Raw genomic sequence first — 14775 nt, 5'->3', positions numbered from 1 at the left:
GCACACAAGGCCCAAACTGTTGTAGGAGATTTATTGAAACCATTTAATTCAAAATATGTTTAGTTTAGTTGATCATTAAAGGAAGACGATATGACATCAACACGGACCCTAAACATATTAGGTTTCTCTCTATTGTAGTAAACTACAACTATCTTAACGTTCATATTTATTGTATAAATATTCATAGTTATTTGGTGTAGTTTGCAAATGAACCAAACAAATAAATTATAGAAGGTTTTGTGCATAATAGACCATGAAAATTAATATATAGTAGAACCTTTCCTCAAATTAAATCAACATAATTTACCATTCATAACAAATGAAACAACTTGGTACAAACGATGTAAATTTTAAGTCTGATATTGTTCAATATATCTATGTAAACAATTATACTAATGTGAATCAAAGTACAAAATTTGTTTCATACATGAAAAACAAACAACACTATAGTTATATAAGTCAAAAATAGTCATAAACAAAATTTACAACACATAAGACCAATAAAATAATTTGATCTTACTCTTAGCACATATATCACAAGGTAAAAACAATTAATACATTCTATATGATAAATCAACGCAGGAGAGAGATTAGGATTTCCTCAACAATTAATACATTTTTAGTGGATTGTATAACATTTTTCATCAAATATATTTCTCTAAGAGCCGCAACTTTATTAAAAAATGTGTGGAAATCAATGCAGAAGAGAGATTAGGATTTCCTCGTGTTTTCTTAAAAGAAGGATTCCTTCGTGTAATAGTCACATTGGTTCTTGAATGAGTAACAAGTAATCATAGTGGTCCTTCAACGTATCAAAATTTTAAAATAATCTTTGATTGTACATTTCGTTAGTCAAAATAATCTCTGACATTAAAATATTTCGCTAATATTCTTATATTAATCATTCAATATACTTACTTACTGTCATATCAGTCTTGATACGTACTTACTTATTGTCATTTTAGTACCTATATCAAAAGAGTTATTGGGAGTATTAAGAGATTATTTAAGTGGAAGATACTATTTTGACTAACCAAGAGCACAATCAGGAACTATTTTAAAATTATAATAAATTGAAAGATTATTGTTGTGACTATTTGTTGCACATTCAGAGATCAAAGTGACTACTATCCATTAAAAAAAGCATAAAAATATGAGGAAATATTATGAACGATTTAAGTTATTGATATATAAATCGGGAGTGATTTTGAAAGTTGAAAAATTAGTTAAGGGTTGAGATGAGAGAATTGAGCAAACATGAGATAGGACAAAAATTGAGAGAATCTATTTCTACATGAGAATGTAATAAAATGTAAAATGGTCTCATTAATCCTACACGCTTAATAATTCCTTAAAAAGTAAGCATGGGTTGAGATAATTTCATAATCTATGATATATACAACACTTTGAGAATATCTACAAACAACATTATAGATCATTATGGGAATTTTAATTGGACACTTTTTTTTGCTGTTGTTGAAGATATGTGTGTGGAAACACCGTCTTTCCATATTTGTATATGTATAGATAAATACTACCATATCTTCTACTCCTAATAAAGATATCTGAATTAGCTTCTAGCAAGATTCTCAGTGTCTTTCATAATTTCTAAGTGTGTTACACATTTATCCATTTTTAGCGATTTTGCTTACTATTAAATAATCCAAGCACAATTACGTAGATGACTCAGATTCTACTCATCATATCTGGATTAATCACAAAGGACATGGACACAGATGAACTATGATGTGTTTCTGCCTGCGTAAACATAAGATGAAAAATTAAATTTTATTTAACGGTATTGACTTTTAAAAAGTTGATTGCGTAGTTTTCTAAGATTTATTTTGTTTACATTTAATTTTCTCTTTCTTTCATTTTTTCCATAATCAATGATTAATGAAAATTGTTTTTATATTTTTTTATAAAACTTTTTTTAAAGAAAACACAAAAAACTATACTCAAAATTCTTATGCTTTAGTTTTTTTAATAAGTGTGATTTTTTTTTTGCTTATAATTTGAAATAGAGGGAGTATATTTCTATAATGAATTCTTTAACATATTCCTTTAACTAACACATGTTAGCATATGTCTTTGTTTAACGTATATGTTACTTTTCTTTTTTACAAAACGTATATTTTACTTTTGTTTACAAATTGATATGTACATCATCATCCCCCTAAGCTAAATAATTATATACCCTAAAGGCAGTGCCAAGAAATTTGGCAAATTCGACCATCTACTTCTTTTTCCGGACAAAACATAGACTCAATCAAAGAAGAGCAAAGTAGTAAACTTTATCCTTTGATTTTAATCAATATTTATTTATAACTATAATTGATCTATATCCTTTTCAAAAGTTATATTCAATTAGGCTACGTGGTTAGAAGGAAGTGCGAGAAAGAAAATTAAAAAACCATGCATTCAAGTCAAAGACTCTCCATAGCAGGAATCATATATCATGTAACCAATTCAAAACAAATTTGATGTTTTTGTTTTTCTTCTTTCACATGTAGTAATATAATATGACAGTTAATTAATTAATAAATGATCACTAGTCAACATTAAATCGTTAAATAAAATAACACATGAGTCACACAATTTATTCTTTTACTCAAGAATGTTAGGCAAACCAATTAATATAAATAGCACGACCCCCCCATGAGATGCTTAAATATTATAGTAGTGCAATATTCATCTTGCTTACTAAATCTCCAATTCATTTTCAAAGACACACAACACCATGAAGGTTCTCAACGTTATTTTGGCCTTGCTTTTGCTTCTTACTATATCTCATGTTGAACCAAACATAGCTAGTAGGGTATTGAATACCAAAAACAAATTTCAACTGAGCTTACAACCTCTTGACAAGGGTCCTGTTCCTCCTTCAGGGCCTTCTGGCTGCACCTTTATCCCCGGAAGTGGTGGCCCAGTCTGCCCTCCTATGAAGCACGGACACCTCCAGGATTAGGCGTGTCTGACACTCCTATGACACTCGTACGACACGTGTCGAACCAGCGTCCTAAATAATTGTTATTTTTTACTTCGACACTCCTACGATCGGTGTCCGACACTATATAACACTTATGCGAGCCGTGTCAAACAACTCAGGCAAATATCTAAAACAATTTTTTTCTCTCTTGCTTCCACACACCATAGATACAAGAGTTACATATGTTTTGTGAAATGTTGATCAATTGGGGGTTATAGACATTACAATTGATTATCATTTTTAGCTTTTTTGATGGTAGATGAATAAATAAAGGTCAAATACTATATGATATCTTGTTGAACTTTTTCTAATTAAATAAATTGCTCAAGTTAGATGTTTATATATGTATTTTAATTTTCATTTTAGACCATCTTTAGATAAATTAACATATATGTAGTGGTGTCAGTGTCCTATATTTTTTACATTAATAGTGTCGATATGACCGTGTCAGTGTCGTGTCAGATGTTCGTGTCGAAGTCTGTGCTTCATAGCTTTCCTATGAAGGAAATGAATGTCGCCGGAAACACTCATCAGCGTCGAGGTTATCCCGTCTTTTTGTTCCATTTGGTGTTGCAAACAATCAATGAAGATCTCTTTCAAGGTGAGACACATGCACCTTGATGAAAGGGTTAAATTTCATTCATTATTGAAGACTATTTGTGTAACAAAAATAATTAATTAATTATTTTTTTCTTCTTTGGATATAGACAGGTTATGAATAAGGCAATTGTAAATTGTAATTATAGACTTGTCATATTTTGATATGTTATATTCATCTAATACAAATAACTTTTAAAGGGTTATATTACAACTTACAGATAATTTATTTATTTATTTTAGAAAAGTTGCAGATGTATACTTTGTTTTCCAGTACTGCTTCCTTGTTATTTGTATAAATATGTTTTTTTAATAAGCAAATGTTATACTTATATAAACCTCATTGTAATTTATGTATCCACATATCTCTTATGTTTCTTTTTATAAGAATGAGCTACAATTTCTCAATTTCAATACACTGAATATTTGAGTTTTCTTTCTCATTATGGGACAGATTATTTTCCCTATATCAAATGCACGATTTAACGAACTATATGATAATACAGCCGTGGAAAAGTTAGTTAATTACTTGGACAAATTTTTTAAGGAATGTGGTTTATTTTAATATTAGTTAATTCTATATAATATTAGTTTATGATAAACTCGTGCAATATAAACGAATGTGCTTGCGTGTGAGCTTTAGTTTGCGCGACAAAGGGCATGCGCATGTAGAATAATCGGGAATGTCTCCACCAAGTTGGTGAAATTCTTTATTTTTGCATATCTAATATCTATATTTCATTTTCAAGATGTGAATCTAGACATATTTTATTATATATTAGTTGTTTTGATATTTTCATACATACATTAGATCTTTGAGTCAAGAAACTTATACAGACATTAGATCTCAAACATGCATTGATGGAGTGATCAAAACACAAAAATTGTCATGGTAACTTTTTAGGGGTGTTTAGAGGTTCGTTATGCAATTGAGGTTGCAACCATATAGGCAAAATTTAGAAGCCGTGGATTTGGTTCTCTCTTGTTATATATTTTACAATCTCCACTTTTTCAAGAAATTTGAAACTTCTAATTCATCTCATATTTGCCACAATAATCTGGCCCTCAAGTGAGTCGTCTCATCCATTCGGTTATGCTCCCCACTATATAAACAAGACTTTTGATAGAAGGATATAGTTGAATCCTTCATCGATCCATATATATTGATAAACTTTTACTTATATATTGATAAACAAGACTAGTTGGACACTACATCTTAACCAAAAACCTCTAGACATTGATTTTATACGTCTAGTTACATATATATTGATAAACTTTTACTTTTCCAATCAATGTGGGACATCTAACTCATCTCACAATTGCTACGAAACAATCAATTAACGAGGGCAGTGTAATGAGACGACACCCCTATAATAAAGCAATAACTAGAATTGTTCTTCCTTTTCTCCATTGTCATCACTTTGAAAAACATGAAAGATTGACGATGAAGCCATGAACACACCAACAACACGGACAAGAGACATTAGGGAATGCGACGAACACGAGTCGTCGGAGATGAAAACGTAATACGCCTTTTGGTTTTGGAAGCATAACCCTAAAACCAAAATAAAAATATTACGCCCATTCTTTTGATTAAATGTTTGTGTAAAATGAAAAATTAAATTCCATTTAATGTATATGTTACCTTTTTTTTTACAAATTAATATGTATATCATTATTCCCCCTCGGCTAAATAATTATACACACTAAAGGCAGTACCAAGAAATTTAGCAAATTCGACCATCTGCTTCTTTTCCAGTCAAAACATAGACTCAATCAAAGAAGAGCAAAGTAGTAAACTTTGTCCTTTTGATTTTAATTAATAATTTATTTATATAATTGATCTATATCCTTTTCAAAAGATCTATTCAATTAGGCTACGTGATTAGAAGGAAATGAGAAAAAGAGAATGCATTCAAGTCAAAAACTCTCCATAGCAAATAGCATGAATTATATCATGTGACCAATTCAAAACAAATTTGATCTTTTTGTTTTGCTTCTTTCAAATGTAATAGTAATATAAGATAACCGTTAGTTAATTAATAAATGATCACTAGTCAACATTAAATCGTTAAATAAAAATAACTCATGAGTTAATTTTTTACTCAAGAATGTTAGGTACACCAATTAATATAAATAGCACGATCCCCCCATGAGATGCTCAAATATTTGTCTTGCTTATTAAATCTCCAATTCTTTTTCAAAGACACACAACACCATGAAGGTTCTCAAAGTTATTTTGGCCTTGCTTTTGCTTCTTACTATATCTCATGTTGAACCAAACATAGCTAGTAGGGTATTGAATACCAAAAACAAATTTCAACTGAGCTTACAATCTCTTGACAAGGGTCCTGTTCCTCCCTCAGGGCCATCTGGCTGCACCTTTATCCCCGGAAGTGGTGGCACAAACTGCCCTCTGAAAGAAATGAATGTCGCCGGAAACATTCATCAGCGTCGAGGTTATCCCCGTCTTTTTGTTCCATTTGGTGTTGCAAACAATCAATGAAGCTCTCTTTCAAGGTGAGACACATGCACCTTGATGAAAGGGTTATCGTTCATTCATTATTGAAGACTATTTGTGTAAAAAAAAAGAAAAGGAATAATTAGTTTTGTTTGTATAGACAATTTGTATAAATAAGGCAATTGTAAATTGTAATTATAGACTTGTCATATTTTGATATGTTAATACTGCAGAATGCAGATCTAATGCAAATATATTTTAAAGGGTTATATTATATTACAACTTACAGATAATTTATTTATTTTTTAGAAAAGTCACAGATATATAATTTGTTTTCCAGTACTGCTTCCTTGTTATTTGTATAAATATGTTTTTTTTCATAAGCAAATGTTATATAAACCTTATTGCAATTTATATCTACATATCTCTTATGTTTCTTTTTATAAGAATGATTCATAATTTCTCAATTTCAATATACTGAATATATGAGTTTTCTTTCTCATTATGGGACAGAATATGGTATGAGGTTCCATGATTAAAAAAAAAGAGGAAATAGTACTTTCAAATATTTTTTCACCATTTTTTTTAGGACCAGCTGACAAAAATCTAATTATTCTTATATATATGTCATATATTACATCTTCTAAATGGAACATAGGCAGTGGCAGATCTAAGACACTAGACCAGGGGTGCAAACTTGCTTCAACTTTGAAAATTTTGTATAACTATGTTAAGAAGAATAATATCATCAATATGACTTAGTTATATATGGACTAAAAATTATTTAAGCCATTCTAATTTTTAGCACTTGAAATTTTGGATGAGTAAATATATCAATAATAGATATATAACTATCACAATGATTGTTGTGAATTCGAACAAATAATCATAGCAATGAAATTTATGAGTGGAGCAAAGGAAGTGGTGATCAATGAGCAAAGTAGCCTCAAGCAACAACAACGAAACAGACTTAGATCTAAGTGTGAAGCAACACCACAAATATAATCAAAGCTACAATGAAAAGAAAGAAGAGAAAGAAAACTAGACACAAATATTGTGTACTCAGATCGATCCAAAATGACCTACTCTGGGAGAGAGAGAAACTCTCTGATCAACTATGATGAAGGTGATACAAAGAGGTTACAAAAAATTAGCTTAAAAGTTCATAAAGAACAAACCCTAATTTCTACCCATTTTTCAAGTCATCGACACTCACAATGAATCCTAAGAGAAAACCCTAAAGGAAGGATTTGATCATTCCTCTAATGAGATCTCACTACTTCCTTTGTCGCTAAGAAGTCGTTTGGACCTTGGAAAGTTTGGCTCATGACGACCTGTTAGTAGACGGAGAAAGTTTTCTACATTAACATCATAGCCACGATAACCAACCTCAACTTTTTCACCGTAAAAGTTGAGGCATTTTGAATGAATTGATTTTGGTAAAATGTTAGTTAAATACAAATTAATTTATGTTTAAATACATTCACGTAAAAAATCGAGTTCCACAATAAATTTGAGGTGATAAATTATACTCGGAGACAAGCAATTCTACTTGTAAACATGTAAAGTATGAAAATCAATTTTATACTTGTATCTGTTTTAAAAGTGAATCAAAACAAATACTTAATTTCCCTATTGTTGAGATCAGCCATGAACCTGCTTGTTTTGATGTTATGAACATGTTTGTAACATAAATCTTTTTTAAGCTTTTTTTTTTTTTGCTTGAATAAAATTACATTTCACCACTTTTCTGCAATCTGTACAAAAATCAAATGATTGAAAACACAACAATTGTTTTCTTGACATTTTTTTTTCTTTTTATTTTTTTTCTCCATTCCACAACTTATGTCCTTTTCCAAATACACATGTGCTCCCTCTCCTTCCCATGATCATAAAAATGAATAGATACAACATCCATTTCCCATCACCAAAATTTCACAAGTTCTTCACTTCTTCTTTGTCTTGAAGATCATAAGAATCATACAACAAAATTGCATTGACAATTCAGATCTATGATTTCATCATTTCACCAATATCTTGTCCTTCTTTTTTAGTTACATTATATTATTACTACCTCCTCTTAGCTAACTGAAATGTTCTCTTCAAAAACTGATTTGCAGCACCATCATTTCTATAGCACAAAACCCTCAACATTGTATTAGGATCTGCTCTATTCCATTTGCATGTAGTAGGAGGCATTGGTAACTTTTGTCCATTTCCCATCATACCTATTCCACTTGATTCACATGCAGCAATAGTGAAATCTTCCATCAACTGTTCAGTACTTTGTCCCATCAATGCAATCACTCCTTGCACCACTGCAGCCTCTCCATCCACAACATTTTCTGCTATCAAACCTTCCACATTGTTGCTGAAAACTCTCTTCAAATTCTCAAAATCATCTCGGAGTGCCATATGATCATGCCTGTGAAACACCCTTGAGGTTCCACCAGCAAGCAAAACCATAAGGAATGCGTCGAATGAAGCCTTCATTATTTCTTTTGTTGCCAATGGTTGAGCTCTATCTGTTAAAATTGTTGACATTTGTATCAGGTTCTGCTTTAGGTTTCTTACCACAGGCCTAATGTGACCCCTTGTTACACCGCCAACATAGAGCCTGTCGTAGAAGACAGAACTTGAGTCGAGGAATACAAGACGGTATGAAGTGACTTCTGAGACATGGCGGCATGCTGCTAGAATAGACAAGTTAAGGGATTCAAAATATGAATTGTTGTTGTTTTGTGCCCTGCGGTTGTTTGTGAACCGAAGACGGTTAGAAGGTACAACACCAGGGTTCATTGCTAGAGCTTTTTCAAGGGAGTGGATGTTAGTCATGAGATAGTGCAAGGTGTTGATACGAATGTAGAGGCGTTGTGTTCCTCGGCTAGTTGAAGGACGAGGATTGTGACTTTCGTGTGTTCCATTAATTTGATACGTGCCTTCATTATTAGAACCGCATGGAGCAGCTTTCTTCCATAGCTTGAGGAATCTTGAGTCCCGGTTGCATCTTGTCAATGGAGGAAGTAAAGGAATGTAACTTTGTTTTGAACCTGAAAAAAAATACAGGTCAAAAGAAAATACATGTACATTACACATTTTGCTTGTATATATTAAGGTAATGAGGCAATTTAGACACTTGAGGTGCTAGCTCAGCGGTGGGAGCTTAGCCTTCTAACCTCAAGGTACATAGTTCAAATTTCTTCGGGAACGGTTGTAAAATATCCATTAGAGCCACTTTAATTAATAAAATTAAAAAATAAAAGAGGCAATTTTGTATTATACTATTATGTTATTAGTCTCTTTTTTCTTACCACATGATGCAACAAATTTCATGTAGTCTAGGAAGAGGATTTCCAATCCATCAACAAGGTCTTGAACTAAATCTTCTGTAATTGCTATTGGAACTTGGAAGAATTCGTCCACGATCGTCTCTACCAATTTCATTAGCTCAGAAGCTGATTGTGCATATAGTTCTGTTTTAGACTTTGGATTCCATGTCTGCAATATAAATGAAAAAAAGTTGTAAACCATATATTCTATGGTAAGAAAGTAACACATAATTTTTATGTCCTTCAACTATGAAAGAACAATTATCATGACTCATAAATACAAAACTTACTTCAGTCTCTTTTGCCCTTTGCAAACTCTCTTTGCCTTTACTGAGTGATTCATCGATCCATTTTCCAAGAAGACTTAAAATCATTGAATCAACATCAAAAGGAACCATTTCTCCCACAACTGTTTTTCCACCATCATCACACTCATTAGAGTCTTCAACAACTATTTGGACAATTAGCTTTTCAAATTTACCAGTCCTTTGCAATACTTGAACTGATTCAGATGTCAATGAATTCACTTCACTAACATACTGCCTCAGAACTTGGCCATAACATGTGTGCAGCATCATTGCTGCAACTGCACCTGCTGTTGGATGCCATTTCCTTAGTATTGGACTGAAAAGTTGTCTTTCCTTCATCACCAAAACTTCAGTCTCGTGAGCTAATTGAAGCAGAACTTCACTCAATTCTTTATTTCTTTCAAACTCACCATATCTCGCATTCACTGCCTCCAATACCTTCATAAATAAAAAAAACACATTATGATTACATATTTCACAAACATACCTTTCTGATTCTGTTTAATTCGTATTTGTTGCTTTGAACTGTTAATCGATTAAGTAGAATATGATAACTGATTAGGCATTAATAATAACCGATTAGGATAGTAAGCTAATCATAAAACATACTAAGAAACCTTACTAACCCTTTCAAATGCATTTTTCATGGATGAACGAATATAGTTATCAACGCGATCACCAGACGAATCCACAATGGTAAAGTCTCCTCTCTCACCCTTTTCACCATCCGTGATTGTAAGATCTTCTCCCGAAATCTTTGAAGCTAACAACGCGACAGGAAAAAGGATGTCTATCTGAGAAGCATTCCCTCTTTGAAAATATTCATGATAATTGAGCAACCTCTTCTCAGCCCAACTCTGCATTGAAATCAAAACCGAAGAAAGAATCTTAACATACAAAGATTCCTTCTCCCTCTTAGCATCATTTGCAACCTCAGTCAACATAACATATGAAGCCGAAAGAAGATCAGGTTCAATCTGTCCAGTAGCTATATACTGATGAAACAGAACCCAAGTGAAGCAAATATTGTGAATTGGCAATGTGATCCCAAATGTTGACCATGTTTTCTTCATGAGTTCAAAAAGCTCATCAACTTCATCAAGGACTAATGTTTCGTCCCGTATATCAAAAATCGCTTGAAGAAGAGAAGTGTATAGATGAAGATTGAAAGGGAATCCATCTACCCAATGACAAACATCAGTTGGAGTACCATTGTTACTTCTCCATGCTAAGGAAACCACAGAGTTACAAAGGGTTCTCATTGTGTCTGAATTTTTGCCTATATCTATAGGTCTTGATTCACCACTGTCTATGATGTCTCTGAGGCGTGAGGCAAATGTGCTGTTGTTTTCCAAAGGGAGTGATGGGTATAGGAGAAGCCCTGCTTCAAGGATTTTGAGCTGTCTCTTTTGCCACATATGGTACTCATTTGAATCACTGAATTCTGATGGCTTTAGGTGTCTTATGAGTTCCAATGGTAGAATTATAATTTCTGATCTCTTTCCCATCTGCAAATATTATTCATGAAACTAGTTATTAGACCAAAAAACATTTTAATTTAGCCATCACTTCATGTTATAGGCTCATTTTCATTCATGACATAAAGAGACATCATCAAATCCTATGCAACAAAAGATATAACGGTAGAGCAAATAGTCATTTTGGTCCATGAGGTGGTGTCAATATCGTCTCTGTATGTATTTGTATCGAAATCACAAATGTCTCAAAGTGTCTCTTTTATTAATAATTTTCTGACTAAATTGATTGACAGAAAACACATTTGAGGACTAAACTAACTAACAAAAGACGACACGTTTAATAATGAATATGACTAACAAAAAACATATGTTTTTTACATTCAAGGACGATTTTGACGCGCCCTCAGTATATTTATGAACCAAAATGATATGAAAAAAATCTATTATAATTCAACTTTTAATTTTTTTTCTTTGTATCACATCACTTTTTCTCCTTTCTTAAAATGATTTGTATGTCTTCATCATCATCTTGTTTTCCCCAAATTAAAATATAAAATTATAGCACATGAATGAACATGAAACATTGAAAAAAAAATAGAAAGAACATACTTGACCAACAAGGGTTCTCATAAGGGTCTTGCGCAATTTATTATCATCATGTTCCGTAACCCTCATCTGCTGTCTCATAATCTCGGCAGCAGTCATTGGCCGCCGCGGCCTAAAAGGAGGCGGCGTATGAGAAAGAGGACTACCTCCAGCCACCGGAGACGACGGCAATGAAGATATTACACCACCACCAGCCATTCTCTTCGACGGAGACCTCTTTATCAACCTCAATCCCAACGCTCTCTTCACCCTACTCGTTGGTTTCGACACCGTCTGGTTCGGCTTTCCACCATCTCCACCACCTCCACTATTGTCATGGTTAGAATAAAACGTCAGCGTTTGACGTCCACCAAACCCCGGCGTTGATCGGCATGACGTGAAAAAGATCTCATACGCTGTCTCCCTCACATCATCAGCGCTCATACTTTCCACATTTCCAAATGGCCATTCCAGCCCATCTTCTTCACCAATAACCGTTTCAATATGGCGTTGGTGGAGGAAGTCGTATGACGCAGAAGGGTAGGACTCACGGCGGCTATGCTGACCCATGCGCCGGAGGGTCAGGATAACCGGTGGTGATGATGGTGGCGATGGTTGAAAGGATGAAGAAATTGTATGATCAAAAGGAGGGAGAGGGCGAGGGAGAGAGAAAGGTAAGTTGTTGGTATTAAAAGGGTTTGCATGTTGTTAGCTTAACGTTGTTGACAGCAGTTTCACGTGTGATTATGGGTTTGCCAACGTTGTTATTTGCGAAGAATACGAGATATGCTGTGGTGTACGTGTAATGTACTGTAATCTTCCTTCCTTGCTAAAACAGAAGATGCTAGCTAGTTCTTGCATGTTTTTTTTTTTTTTTCCTGCTTTTTTCTCGGATACAAAATGTAAAAAATAAAAAATAAAATTTGGTCGTTTTTTATTTACACGCGCTTTAATTTTTTCCTATTAGGTAGGAGGGTTAGTAATAGACACTTTTTTTGTAAGCACTTCTAACAAAACAATGACCATCCTTTTCGACCTTCCATATTTGTTTGTCTTCGTTAACTTGTTGGATCAAAGGTGTACGCGAGATAGAATTCATAGTTCCTTGATAAAATAACTATTGAATAGCATTTTGATTCCATTTTTGTTTCCACCATCAATTAGACCAGAAATCTCTGGACTTACATGTCGAATAAGAGAGAAAAGTCCTTCACATATGAAGAAAAGATAAGGTGACAAGGAATCCCTTGTCTTAAGCCTATGCATGGGATCAGTGGCGTAGCCATTGTAGCAAGATCATTTTAAATAATTTGGAAACCTTATTTTAATTTTGTAGCAGGGTTATCTTAAACAATTTAGACGTCAATGTACAATAATAATTTAGAGACCGATACCGATTTAGAGTAGTCATTTTGGTCTATAAATGTGTGATGTGTTATCCCTAAAATATTTGAATTTTATCAAAACTAAGAACACATTTTCAAATGTTTTTTCTTTTTTGAACAAGCCAAAATGAAATGCAATAATAACAAAGGCAAATCATCCCACAAAAGGTGTGCAAAGATAACAGCTCCAAACAAGTTACAACGTCACGGATGCCATAAAAATGAAGGCATCATTAAAAAACAACAATAATAATTACAAGTGGACACCCATACACAAAAGAGGATGTTTCCACCATTCATAAAAATTGTAAATGAACGACACCTGTTTTGATTTCACCCACAAGAAGGAATTGAGCTTAACCTTCTCAATGCGAGCTGAAGGGTCTAAAGCCGTATTTTTAAAGATACAATTATTTCAATCCTTCCAAAGAACCCAAACACAAGCAAGCCAAATAACTTTAAAGAAAATGTGTGGAGATCGCGGCATGCCTGCCATATAAGCAAACTGAACGAAGTGATGTCTAAGAGAATTAGGTGCAACAAAGTCTATATCAAGCCAAGTTCGAACATGATGCCATACGCTGTCAGATGTCGCACAGCCTAGGAAAAGATGATTTTTCGTTTCTGAAGTGCCGCAGTTTGACACATACGGAAGATCATTAGTGTGAAGAATGCTCCTTCGTGACAAATTGTCTTTTGTCGGTAATCTGTTACGAAGGAGTCGCCACGCAAACAAGGAAACCTTCGAAGGAATATTCTTATGCCAAACGTGGTCAGTTTGATTCCTAACCACGGGTTCATCAGTTGTAGTAAAAAAGCGATATACACCTCGCACCGAGTAACCATGAATAGGATCGAGCAACCATTTCCAAGTATCATGAGTTTGTTCCTGCAAAACAACGTTATGCAATAAAGCGGAACAGTCCCTCACACTCTCCTCCTCCCACGCTAACAGACGATGCCTCCACACCCACGACTCTCTACTGTCCGCCCACCCTAACCTCAACATCTCATCCACCAAGGACTCCTGATTCACGGCCAAATCAAATAGGCGAGGAAATTTGTTCATCAACTGAATTTCCCCGACCCAGTTGTCGTGCCAGAACAAACAGTGGCTACCGTCGCCTACCACCCTTCGAATGTCATCGTCAAACCAACTCCCCACTCCAACGGAATTTCTTTTGTTACAGTATAGTATTAGTGAAAAATATGTATAAGGATTAAATTAACTAATTAAAGACACATTTAAAAATCAAATTGACAAATAAAAAACAAAGTTTAATTTTGTAATTTTGATAGAAAGATTTTTTTTTTTTGAAAACTCGGTATCCGATCCAAAGACCGACTAATCCAAGGGGATCAATCCCACCGCCCACTTGCGGGGACCCCATTTAAAGCCAGAGCAAGCTCTGTATGGACTTGCCCACCGAAATTGGCACCATAGGGAATCGAACCTGAGACTTTGAGAGGAGCAAACTCGAAGATCCCAAGCCAACCACTAGGCCAACCCCAAATGGGTTTGATAGAAAGATTGATAACCCCTCTTGATTCAAAACCTTTATATTTTTCCATAATATTACGTTACATTAATATTATATATTAATTATTATTAAAAAAAAAAAATGAAACGAAGGCAAAAGATA

The 14775-nt window shown here is 33.7% G+C and overlaps 1 protein-coding gene across 1 annotated transcript; it reads right to left on the bottom strand.

Annotated features, from left to right (window-relative positions):
- Positions 1–7882: 7882 nt before the first annotated feature.
- Positions 7883–12494, bottom strand: LOC25484393 (protein unc-13 homolog). The gene is made up of 5 exons (XM_013613199.3): positions 11772–12494; positions 10311–11192; positions 9667–10122; positions 9359–9545; positions 7883–9097 (listed from the first exon to the last, which is right to left on the bottom strand). The coding sequence occupies exons 1-5, from the start codon at positions 12315–12317 to the stop codon at positions 8118–8120; spliced, it is 3051 nt and encodes a 1016-aa protein (XP_013468653.1). The 5' UTR covers positions 12318–12494; the 3' UTR covers positions 7883–8117.
- Between the last annotated feature and the right edge of the window lie 2281 nt (positions 12495–14775).

The sequence above is a fragment of the Medicago truncatula genome, chromosome 1 (assembly GCF_003473485.1).
Source record: "Medicago truncatula cultivar Jemalong A17 chromosome 1, MtrunA17r5.0-ANR, whole genome shotgun sequence".
Classification (NCBI taxonomy): Eukaryota; Viridiplantae; Streptophyta; class Magnoliopsida; order Fabales; family Fabaceae; genus Medicago; species Medicago truncatula.
The sequence above is the reverse complement of the archived record's forward strand: the minus strand, read 5'-3'. Positions and strand labels throughout refer to the sequence as shown.

Coding starts and splice junctions, on each gene's coding strand:
- LOC25484393 (XM_013613199.3), bottom strand. CDS start 12,317: ATGGGTCAGCATAGCCGCCGTGAGTCCTACCCTTCTGCGTCATACGAC. Junction 11,193..11,771: donor TGAGAACCCTTGTTGGTCAA/GTATGTTCTTTC, acceptor TAATATTTGCAG/ATGGGAAAGAGATCAGAAAT. Junction 9,098..9,358: donor GAAATTTGTTGCATCATGTG/GTAAGAAAAAAG, acceptor ATTTTTTTTCAG/GTTCAAAACAAAGTTACATT.